The sequence below is a fragment of the Carcharodon carcharias genome, chromosome 2 (assembly GCF_017639515.1).
Source record: "Carcharodon carcharias isolate sCarCar2 chromosome 2, sCarCar2.pri, whole genome shotgun sequence".
NCBI classification, from domain to species: domain Eukaryota; kingdom Metazoa; phylum Chordata; class Chondrichthyes; order Lamniformes; family Lamnidae; genus Carcharodon; species Carcharodon carcharias.
This window is the reverse complement of record NC_054468.1, coordinates 188,185,468-188,197,856: the sequence shown is the minus strand read 5'-3', so window position 1 is coordinate 188,197,856 and position 12,389 is coordinate 188,185,468. Positions and strand designations below refer to the sequence as shown.

The 12,389-nt window shown below is 44.6% G+C and overlaps 1 protein-coding gene across 1 annotated transcript in view; it reads left to right on the top strand.

Annotated features, from left to right (window-relative positions):
- ush2a (Usher syndrome 2A (autosomal recessive, mild)) overlaps nucleotides 1–12,389 on the top strand; it is a 1,196,697-nt gene that overhangs the window by 653,437 nt on the left and 530,871 nt on the right. The window contains exon 35 of the mRNA XM_041207243.1: nucleotides 7,199–7,353. Within this exon, the coding sequence (XP_041063177.1) occupies nucleotides 7,199–7,353 (155 nt within the window). The remainder of the gene's footprint in view (nucleotides 1–7,198; nucleotides 7,354–12,389) is intronic.

The window sequence follows — 12,389 nt, the reverse complement described above, 5'->3', positions numbered from 1 at the left end:
CCTGGCCTCCACAGCCTTCTGTGGCAATGAATTCCATAGATTCACCACTCTCTGGCTAAAGAAGTTTCTCCTCATCTCTGTTCTAAAAGGTCTTCCCTTTACTCTGAGGCTGTGCCCTCGGGTCCTACTCTCTCCTACTAATGGAAACATCTTTCCCACGTCCACTCTATCCAGGCCTTCCAGTATTCTGTAAGTTTCAATCAGATCCCGCCTCATCCTTCTAAACTCCATCGAGTATAGACCCAGAGTCCTCAAACGTTCCTCATATGTTAAGCCTTTCATTCCTGGGATCGTTCTCGTGAACCTCCTCTTCCAGGGCCAGAACATCCTTCCTGAGGTAAGGGGCCCAAAATTACTCACAATATTCTAAATGTGGTCTGACCAGAGCCTTATAAAGCCTCAGCAGCACATCCCTGCTTTTATATTCTAGTCCTCTCGAAATAAATGCCAACATTGCATTTGCCTTCCTAACTACCTTCTCAACCTGCAAGTTAACCTTAAGAGAATCCTGGACTAGGACTCCCAAGTCCCTTTGCACTCTGGATTTCTGAATTCTCTCCACATTTAGAAAATAGTCTATGCCTCTATTCTTCCTACCAAAGTGCATGACCTCACACTTCCCCATGTTGTATTCCATCTGCCACTTCTTTGCCCATTTTCCTAACCTGTCCACATCCTTCCGCAGCCTCCCTGTCTCCTCAATAGTACCTGTCCCTTCACCTATCTTTGTATCATCTGCAAACTTAGCCAGGATGCCCTCAGTTCCTTCATCTAGATCATTAATATATAAAGTGGAAAGTTGTGGTCCCAACACTGACCGCTGCGGAACGCCACTAGTCACCAGCTGCCATCCTGAGAAGGACCCCCTTATCCCCACTCTCTGCCTCCTACCAGACAGCCAATCGTCCATCCATGCTAGTATCTTGCCTCTAACACCATGGGCTCTTATCTTACTGAGCAGCTTCCTGTGCGGCACCTTGTCAAAGGCCTTCTGGAAGTCCATTGGCTCTCCTTTGTCTAACCTACTCGTTACCTCCTCAAAGAATTCTAACAGATTTGTCAGGCATGACCTCCCCTTGATGAAACCATGCTGACTTTGCCCGATTTTATCATGCACTTCCAAATATTCTGAAACCTCATCCTTAATAATGGACTCTAAAATCTTACCAACGACCGAGGTCAGGCTAATCGGCCTGTAATTTCCCATCTTTTGCCTCAATCCCTTCTTAAACAGGAGGGTTACATTAGCAATTTTCCAGTCCTCTGGCACCTTCCCTGACTCCCGTGATTCCTGAAAGATCACCACTAGTTCTTCAGCTATCTCCTTCAGAACTTTGGGATGTAATCCATCTGGTCCAGGTGATTTATCCACCTTCAGACCTTTCAGTTTTCCAAGCACCTTCTCCTTGGTAATGGCCACAATACTCATCTCTGCCCCCCAACTCTCTTGAACTTTGGGGATGTTACTCGTGTCTTCCACCGTGAAGACTGGCGCAAAGTACCTATTCAGTTCCTCCGCCATTTCTTTGTTCCCCACTACTACTTCTCCAGCGTCATTTTCCAACGTCCCAATGTCCACTTTTGCCTCTCTCTTACCCTTTATATATCTAAAAAAACTCTTGCAATCTTCTTTTATATTACTGGCTAGTTTACCCTCATATTTAATCATCTCCCTCCTTATTTCTTTTTTAATTGTCCTCTGTTGGTCTTTGTAGGCTTCCCAATCCTCTGGTTTCCCACTGCTCTTCGCCGCATTGTATGCTTTCTCTTTAGCTTTTATGCTGTCCCTGACTTCCCTTGTCAGCCATGGTTGCCTCATCCTCCCTTTAGTATGCTTCTTCTTCCTAGGGATGAATTTTTGCTGTCTCTCCCAAACTACTCCCAGAAACTCCTGCCATTACTGTTCCACTGTCTTTCCTGCTAGGCTCATCTCCCAGTCAATTCTGGCCAGCTCCTCCCTCATGCCTTTATTCAACTGTAATACCGTTACATCTGATTCCAGCTTTTTCCTCTCAAATTGCAGGGTGAATTCTATCATATTATGGTCACTTCCTCCTAAGGGTTCCTTCACCTTAAGCTCCCTTATCAAATCTGCCTCATTACACATCACTAAATCTAGAATTGCCTGTTCCCTAGTGGGCTCCAACACAAGCTGCTCCAAAAAGCCATTTCATAGACATTCTACAAATTCCTTTTCTTGCGATCCACTACCAACCTGATTTTCCCAGTCTACCTACATATTGAAATCCCCCATGATCACTGTAACCTTGCCTTTCTTACATGCCTTTTCCATCTCCTGGTGTATCTTGTGCCCCACATCCCCATTGTGACCCACACAGTCGTGGGTCTGGGCCTCTCCATCTGCCCTTCCTCCATTATTCATTGTAGATGTAAAGCTGGAGAAGGCATTGGCTGCGTTTCTTCCAATGTGGAGAGACAAACAGAGTTAAAAAGTAGAATATGATGTTTCTTTGAACACTTCTTATTCAGACTGGGAATGGGACAGATATGTTAAGATGTTCTTTTATCTTGGGAAAGGGTGCTGAATGAGATACAGCTGGCCCACTCATCACCAAAATGGAAAATGACTCTTACCGCTTGCTTCACCAATACTTCAATGTATTCAGGCTTCTGAACAATATTCTGTCAATGAGGCCCTTCTTCCACAAGGAGATTTCTCCTGCAGCTGCCTCAAATCCATGCCAGGGTGCCTTGAATGGGTAGTTGTGACTGACATCCAGTTCACGGTCTGACCACTGTCCCATTGGATGTCCCTCCCTAGAGGCCCGATTGGTTAGGCTACCCACCCTTCCTTCACCTAGTTTGTTGGCTTCCCGCCTGGCGATGCTAATTAGCCACAACAGCGTGTATAAAGGGCAGAGTAGGGAAGCGATGGACCGTGCCTTCCGCTTCGGCCTCCCACACCCCACCCCAAAATGTAAAAATTCACCCCATGCTTTTTTTTACTGGGACATATGGGACTTACATTTGCCTATATATAGTTTCATACTTTATAAAACCTACTCTGTCTATCTGACAATTGTGTTGACATCATAAAAATCAATTGCAAAATAGTCCAGATTCCATACTCCTGGGAAAATTGCAGTAACTTTGTAGTGGACCTATCCACAGAACCCTGCAAAACCAGTGTAAATGTGAGAATGGAACAATCTATTTGTTCAACACCTAAAACCACCTTAATTTTATTCTGGCATGGGACTACTGGTGTGAAATTTATGAACTGGAACACTGAATTGTATTTTGGCAGAAACATTTGGCTGGATTTCCCCACTGGCCTCTGGTGCCTGATGTCAGTACCAAATGGAGGTCCTGATTCTACACTTACCGGCATCGCACCTGAAGGCAAAACCTTCCTGGAGGCAGCCTCCTAACTCCTCTCTGTCCTATTAAGATGTCGGGTGAGTTCTTGATGCTGCCAGCCACACCAGGGGGCCAGCAGCTCTGGAGCTGCAGAAGCCCTATTGGGAGAGGTGCATATTGCTGAGGTAGGTGGGGACTGTGAGGGTGCCTCAACATGGAATGTCCTCAGACCCATGCATTTAAGGGTAAGATTATTAGGGGATAAACTGTTAGGCCCCTTGAAGTATAAATCTAGGTGCATTGCTTGGGCTGTGGATGTGACCTTTCCTGTATGGGGGCCCCTCTTTGGAGCATGGAGCCTCTGGCTCTGATGGCCTCCCAGTCTGATGCAGGGAGGCTACTTCCATGGAGATGGCAGCCTCCATTAGTGGACCACTTTGCTGGTGGAAAAATCCCAGCGTACCTGCAAAATTGGACCAAGTTGGGTCCATGATCAATTTAATTGGCCACCTGCCTTTGTAGTGCTGTCAGCCAATCCATTACCCCACCTGACAATCAGAAATCTCCACAATGGCAGGAATACACCCATGAATCGTCATGATGCAGTTCCTCATTTTTTCCTGGACCCCTCGCCTCCACGCTTGCCATCACGGGGCCAGGAATATTCAGCCCACTGGCCAAGAGATTTGCATCCATAGTGCAACTGGATGCAGTGCTATGGAAGCTGGAAGTCCTCCAAATGGGATGTGCAACACCTCCAGCCGCTTCCAGTATAGCTCGCGTGGTGCCCCATACTGGAAAGGGCACTTACGTGGGCATCCATTACGTGCGCTGGAAACCTCCCATGTCATCAACCAGCCGTATGGCCTGATTTGACACATTTGGACCAGGTAGGTCCATTCAACATATTCACTTGTAATTCACCAAGGAAGATGCGCTCAGCTGCAATAGCGGCCCAGCATGGCCATTATTTAAAGAGCCAGGCACCTAACTTACACATAAAGTAATTTAAGGTAACGTCTGCTGTTGCAACATCTTTGGAAGTACTGCAGTGTGGTTTTGGAGGTGGTATGATGAGTTCCTGGATTTGGCAGAGAGTGTTCCTGCATACTCAAAGGAAGGACAGAGGATTTGTTGACCTGTCCACACAAAGACTACAACAGGTATAGGGGCTGCATTTGCAGTACCTCTGTGTATGCAACATGACAGGAAGATGGGGCAGAGGCTATGGAGAAAGAAAGCTCTGCCCAATGCCCTCTGTCAAATTAAAGCCGGCCTCCTCCATGCTCCTTGATAGTGACAGGAAGCTGTGTGACAGCCGGTCAATGCCGGCAGCATCTCAATGGGCATGCTCATCAGTGCTCTCCTGTATGTCACCCCATCAAGGTCTTCACCTGAGCATCCTCTAGCAGGGCTCTGTAATTTTGCCCTATGGTGTGCTGGCACAGAAACTATCCTTTTTTTTTTCCTGGCCTGGCTATAGACCCACAGGCTCACATTTCAAGTCAATACCAGTCTTTAAAGTACATGTAGTTCCAAGATCTGCTCTGGTGGCTGTGAGAGTCAGATCAAGTGATGGGACCTCTTCATTAGAGCCATTGTATTCTCTCTCTCTTCCTCCTGGGCTGCTGTGGCAGCTGGAAGTTTGGTGTCTGAAACCAGGAAATCAGAAAGGGTAAGGTTGGGTTGACAGCAAGGGAGTCGGATGTGAAGCAAAAGGTCCATGGCCACACCCTCAGCAACTTACCCACCATGTCAATTAGCAGTATGAGGGTGAACTGGGAGGTATGAAAGGACAGGAACATACTGTCATCCTGAATGTTCTCAGCAATGTTGAATGCCACAGGTAGCCCTATAATGTGGAAAATGTGAAGGGCTCTGGAAATTCAGGCATCCTTCTCCCTCACTAATTCTGCTCCTTCCCTTATATTGTGTGCCATCTTGTCCTGCAAGAGTGAGGGAATAAAGTTAGTGATTGCTTTGCACTATGCTTTGCTGATGTGTCTGCCACAACGAAATAACCAGAGATATGTGGAAGCAGTGGGAGCTGGGTGCAAGGCTGGCATCATTAAAATGTGAGTGAGGATGAGATGGATTATGTTAATGCATGGTGAGTGCCAAGGTCTCCTAATGGGGGAGTGATGTGGATATGATGCACTGAGAAGCGTGAGAGGATGGTGTTGTGATGGGCCGGAGATGTCATAAGAAGATGCATTCTCTGACCTTGACCGCCCATGTGAGGTCATTAGACTTCTAGTGGCACTACTACCAGGGTCATTGGGGTCAGACTGCAAAGATTGACCTCTCTGACCACCTGCTCCCAACCCCTTCTGAAGGTTTACCTTGAGGGCCTCCTGGACCCCCACAGAGACGTGGCATCTTTCCTCCTGTCCTCTTCATCCAGAGCTCCATCTGTGAACCAGAAGTCCTCTCTCTTCCCTGGTGGTCTGTTTATGCAACTCTTACATTAAGCAGTCAACAGCAGCTTCCACTGAGTGCTTCTCCCCTTTAAATGGGGCAGATTTCCTTTAAGAGGAACAGACTGGCTGCACCATGTGAAATGAGCAAATGCTGTTCAACCCCTTGGTGGATGCTCAGGCAGCCAACAGCCCGGGCCCCATTTGAACCAATCAGGTAGATGAGATGGTACTGTCAAATTTGCATGTTGCCTACCTCCATGGCAACAGTTGCAAGTAGGTCACAATCCCCGCCCAAAAAATGGAGCAGCCCAATTTTTAGTCTTTTGTGTGTATGGTACACATTGAGGCCAGTGCATAACTGAGGAACGGACACCATCGATGTTTGTTTGATACTGATCAGAATATCAGATTATGCTAACAACAATGTTCCTTCACCTTCATTACAACAATTCAAATGGAGTATATGAAAGAAATGATATATGCGTGGCAAAAATAATTTGTCAGTATGATTTCTAAATATTTTAATAAGAACCTACTACAGTACTATATATGAACTTCACAAGAATTACAAGCAGCACATTTTTGTCAGCTACCAGCAATGCAACTGTAAAACTGCAGTTTATGACAGAATGATTGCTAACATCAACTGTCATAAAAGTTACTTCAACATTTGTGGCACAGAAGCTTCCCAATGATAGTTAATTATTCGTATGCAAACAAATAACATTTGAGTATGGGCATGTATTTATGGTTTATCAATATATAGCTTTATATTTAGACATTTTATATTTGTTTTAAAAATATGGTTTATTACTGTGCAAAATGTATGTAAAAACACAAAAGTACATTAACATATTCACACATTACTGTTTTTTCCTCAGGTCAGAATTGGCATTTCCTACAATTTTCTACAAGTTTGACTTTAAATACTTAATTAATATGAGATTCCCATTTGAATATCCTATCATTGTATTTATGTTCCAAAAGAAAACAAATGGATTATCCTGTAAATATAATTAGAAAAACCGTTCAATTTATTATTTAGTAATTGGAGAATATTGAATACTCCACAATAATTTCAAGACAATCATCTCATTTCAGTCAAATGAGATTTTCATCAAGCCCAATTTCAAATCATGAGAAAATTCTATTATTCAACCTGAGATGAGCTTCCTACCTGGTATTCACTGTGGTATCAGCTATCTTTCTATAATATACCATGAAGTTTGTAGGAATGTCATATTTATCCCATTTTATTCTTTATTTTGTTAGCAGTAAGAGTTATTAGACATCAATAGCCAAGATGCTTCAGTTAGATGAATTGTGATGTCCTTCTCACTAAAGGAAAAAAATCTTCTGTTGACTCCCAGAAAATATACATGCCAAATGCACTCATTAACATATGTATTCTATGTATCTTAAACTGCTAACTTTTGTCACTTTTTTATTGACCAAAGGTATTATCATAAATTATGGACTGTTTATGAATGGAGTGTTAGTGGAAAACTCCTCTTCTTCACTTGGCTGTCATGTTAATGATCTAACACCGTGGAGTCTCCATAACTTTAGAGTTCAAGCTTGTACAGTTAAAGGCTGTGCATTAGGTCCCCTGGTGAGTACCTCAATTTAAATTCGCCCAGCATATGGAATGTCAGATGGCAGTGGATATCTGAAATATAATGATTCATATTGGTCAATACAAACCATCTGGCAGTGCATGACATTTTATCAAATGCCATTCACTGCTTGTTAAAGAGTTGTTAGACTGTACTTAGTACCTGGTCACTGTTCCAAAAGCACATTATCAGCAATTTCCACTGAAACCCACAATCTTTTATGAATATAATCTGCTGGAAAAAAAGGAAATTTAATTCCTAATTGTTCCTGCTAGCTTTACATCTCTTTATTCCTCTGTATATATAATTTTAATCTAAAATATTGCCATGTAATGTCTATAAAATTAATGTAATATAAAAAAAAAACATTCCTTTTCTCCTCCCATTGTCTCCCTGTGCCACATGCATTTTCTCAGCCAAGTGGGGAGATTTGGTGATACCTGCTTCATATTATCAGCATTACAGGCAGCATGAAAGCAATTTCAGGGGCTGGATTTTTTGAATGACAAGGTTTTGCAGTATGCCACCTAAAGAGTCTGCAGAAATGCATCCCCGTCATTTACAGTAGCCCCGCAGATGGTTAAAGCTCCATGGAGCATTAATTGGCTGGAGACAGGGTTTCCGCCCCTCACACGGGCAGATATCCCACCTCAGAGAGCTCTGTAGTCCAAGCATCACCAGTGACAGCTGTGGCCAGGACTGCGATTACAAGCAGTCCCCAGGTTCTAAGTACCAGGACCAGGTAAGTGCAGAGGTTCTCAAGTCAACGAGGGAAGGTGAGGCCCAGGGACAGGGTGTGGGGTGGGGGAGAGCGGTGGAGGACGGAGCCTTGATGGAGAGGGCAGTGGGGGAGGGAGCACCCCCTTGGGGGGCAGGCATTTGGTTGTGGGATGCCCAATGTGGAAAGGCCTTTGAGGGAGGCATCCATCCTTCCCATCTGAGGCCTGAGCAGGATGGTCTGCTGGGCTCTCCCCGACCCTTGAAGTCCTCTCACCAGCCTCAAATGAGGGTGAGTGGGCTGGGCCTCAACCGACCATGGCAAAATTGCGGATAGGTCAGGGTGGGTGGGTAGAGCGGCAGGGAAGTCATCCAGAGAATTTTACAGGCACCTCTGCCTGTAAACCCACCAGCAGGGGCCTGTCAGACTCTGCCCCAGATGTTTTTGTCATCTCATTTTCCCTTTGGTGTAAGCAAGTAACTTCATTTCATGTTTTAAATAAACACATTGATAATAAAAGCATGAACAGTAATAACTGTGGAGATTCCAGACAGTTAATTAGTTTACATATGCTCAGTGGAATAAAACCAAGCTGGAAATATGCAGACCAACCAAACAAAATGGTATTTGTGATCAGCTGTTCTATATCAATGATGAATTCAATTTGAGGAGAAGCGAAAGAGACGAAAGGAGATGAGAAAACAGCTGGGAAGATATAAGGAACAAAAGAAGGAAAGAACTTGCTTCATTCACAAACTCAGGTTATTGCAAAGCACTTTACAGCCAATGAAATAATTTTGAAGATAACATGGCAACATGATAACATGGCTGACGTGTAAAATGACATGAGGTGATGTCGGGCATGCATCCCGACGTCACCCTGCGTCACTTAGATTTTCACATCGGCAGATGCTGCGCGCGCGCACCCCCCCCCCCCCCCCCACCCCCCACCCCCAAGCTGTCAACGGCTTATTAAGGCCATTAGAAAACTAATTGAAAAAATTAATCTTAAGGTTGCCGGGCAGGCCGGGAGCCCTGGCGGGCTTCTGAAAAAGCATGAAACCTCATCAATGGGCGGGATAAGGTTTCATGAGTGATTTAAAAATCTCAGAATATTTCAAAATAAGAGTTATGGACATGTCCCAACTCACGTGACAGTGTCACATGAGGGGACGTGGCAGCAAAATTTTTTTCTCATTTTTATTTGAAGTTTCAAATCTGAGCCGATCACCCTGAGGCAGCACTTTGCCTCAGGGAGATCTGTACGCTCTTTCATGTGCATGTGCACTCCCGACTCAGGGAATCCTCCCCCCAGCCTGCACATGGAGCGCATAGCAGGACGTCACGCTGGGCAGGACATAATTGGCCTGCCCATTTAAAATGGCAGTGTGCCCCCAATTGAGGGCGCCGATCAGGCACCTGCCCACCCGCACCCGCTCCCGCACATCCTCCCCAACGGTGGGGGGGAAATGTTGCCCAATGTGATAATAACCAGAAAACCTGTTTTAGTGATGATTTAGGGATAAATATTGGGTGAGACAGGGGGGAGAGCTCTCCTGCTCCTCTTCAAAATAGTGCCATGTGACCTGTTATGTCCACCTGAGAGGGCAGATGGGGCCTCAGTTCAGTTGTACTTTGGTGTAGCTGATCTCGATGCCTGCAGCTTGGGGTCACTTTAAATCCAGCAGTCTGTACATTCTGCAGATGATCCTGCCAGGTTTCCCCTAATGGGACAGCCAGTGGGTGGGCTTTCTGTTTTTTGTTAAAATTGTGACAGGGTCACAACTGCATAAGATGATTCCAATTTGCACAGTATTGATGAGGCTCCCACCTGCCTCCTGTGGGAGTCTTGGACATCTTGAAAGTCATTTCAGATAAAAGCTGCCATTCTATTTGGTCGAAACCAGGCAACAGGACAGTTAAAATGGAACAGGGTACTTCCCCATTCCTTTCCCACTCTAGTCTGGCCACCAACAAATTTAATTTACAGTAACTGGGAGGGAGGAGAATCAGTACACCATTCCTTACGGGAAATTAAACACCATTTTAAATGTTTCCCATTGATTTTGTATATATTTGTTTGCAAGTTTTGCTGTCCATTTTATTTTCTCCCATTCTATTCTTAGCCCTGCAAAATCAGCTTTTTCCCAATCTATTGCCTTGGTCTTTGTCATACTTTTGTCCCTTTCACTTATTAACTTAAGGACTATTATACTTTGGTTGCTATTTCCTGTATGTTCCCCTACTTTTACATTTTTTATCTACCCTGGTTCATTCCCTATTACTGAATCCTTTAGCAAATCCTTCTTTGTTGGGCTACCTTACCAGAACTTGAAATTAAAGAGAGGAAAAAAGGTTAGTTTTTAGTGTGAAGGGAGAGTACAGACAGAAGTGGCTGAGTGTGTAAGGTGAAATAGAAGTAAGACACGAATAAGAGGATAAAGTCTGAAGAAACCCTATTCTATATCTCCTCCAACATTGTCACTCTCCCCAGCTTTGTCTTTCCCATTGCATGTCATTGCTAAATACATTTGCTTCCACCAGGTAAGGGAGCTGCAACCAGGTGCAGTTGCAGGCTCGTATGTATACACAACCTTCTCTTACTGTTGGTGAGAGCCTGATTAGATGCTTAGAGAATGTGTCTGCAATGGAAGAGTAGCTCAGGTGTAATCTGCAAAGTATGAGGTGTTAGGCAGTGAGAGTTGCCATTGTCGTTAGGGTAGGAAGCGCAGAGTGTGGGAGTAGAAAGAGAAGGTGGAGTCAAGTATGGTGCTGTGATAGTAGGAGATTGGAACAGAGTGAGAGAGGGAACTATTGCAATGAAGTGAGGTCAATGGTGGTGGAGGTGTAAGTAGAGACTAAAAGAGCTGAGGGTTACAACTCTTATCTTGGCAAACTGCGAGGATAGTTAACATTTTTTTTGTGTTGGGAAGCAAGCTCCTGGCATTGATGTTCGCTGCAACCTTTTTCAACTGGAGACAGAGGTATTGTTTGGAGGACTTTCTCCACTGTGACCCACATGCCAACTACCCATTCCCTGGAGAAAATGGAATCTCCTTCCTGCTGTCCAGTGTTTGGACCAGGACCTCCGACGCAACATCAGAGATAAGTTTGAAGATGTGTCAGCCTTTTCTCTTCTGGCAGGATGTGAATGGTGGTGGACAATTAAGCAACTAACCAGAAGAAGAGGTTCCAGAAAGATTCCCAATCTCAATGATGGGGGAACACAGCACATAGTGCAAAACACAAGAAGCATTTGTAACCACCTTCAGCCAGAAGTGCCAAGTGGATAATCTACCTCGGCCTACACCTGAGGTCCACACCATAAGAGAGCCAGTCTTCAGAAAACTCAATTCATTGTAGGTGATATCAAGTGATGGCTGCAGGCATCTTGGATGCAGTACTGAAGACTTGTACTCCAGAACTAGCCGCACCCCTAGCCAAGCTGTTCCAGTACAACTGCAATACTGACATCTATCTGACAGAAAGTGCTGGAAAAACTCAGCAAGTCTGGCAGCATCTTTGGAAAGAGAAACAGACTCTTTTTTCAAAGAAGAGTCATGTTGGGCTCGAAGTGTTAACTCTGTTTCTCCCTCTTCAGATGCTACCAGACCTGCTCAGTTTTTCCAGCACATTCTGTTTTTATTTCAAATCTCCAGAATCTGCAGTATTTTGCTTTTATTAAACTGTAGAAAATTGCCCAGGTTTGTCTTGTCCACCAAAAGCAAGACAAATCCAATATGGCCAATTACCGTCCCATCAGTTACTTTCAATCATCAGCAAAATGATGGAAGGTGTCATCAAATGGCACTTATTCAGCAAAAACCTGCTCTGTTTGGGTTTTATCATGGCCACTAAGCTCCTCATTACAACCTTGGTCCAAACAGGGACAAAGAGCTGAATTCCAGAAGTGAGGTGAAAGTGACTGTCCTTGACATCTAGGCTGCATTTGGCCAAGTGTGGCATCAAGGAGCCCCTGCAAAATTGAATTCAGTGGGAAGCAGGGAGGAAACTCTCCACTGGTTGAAATCATACCGACTAAAAAGGACGATGGTTGTGGTTGTTGGAGGCCAATCAACTCAGCCCAAAGCCAATGCTCTAGAAGTTCCTCAGGATAGTATCCTAGCCCAAGCATCTTCAGCTACTTCATCAATGACCTTCCCTCCAACATAAGGTCAGAAATGGGGGTTGTGTTCTGATGATTGCAGAGTGTTCAATACTATTCTCAAATCCTCAGATACTCACAGTCTGTGCCTGCTTACAGCAAGACTTGTTTAACACTTAGGCTTGGTCTGATCAATGGCAAGTTATATT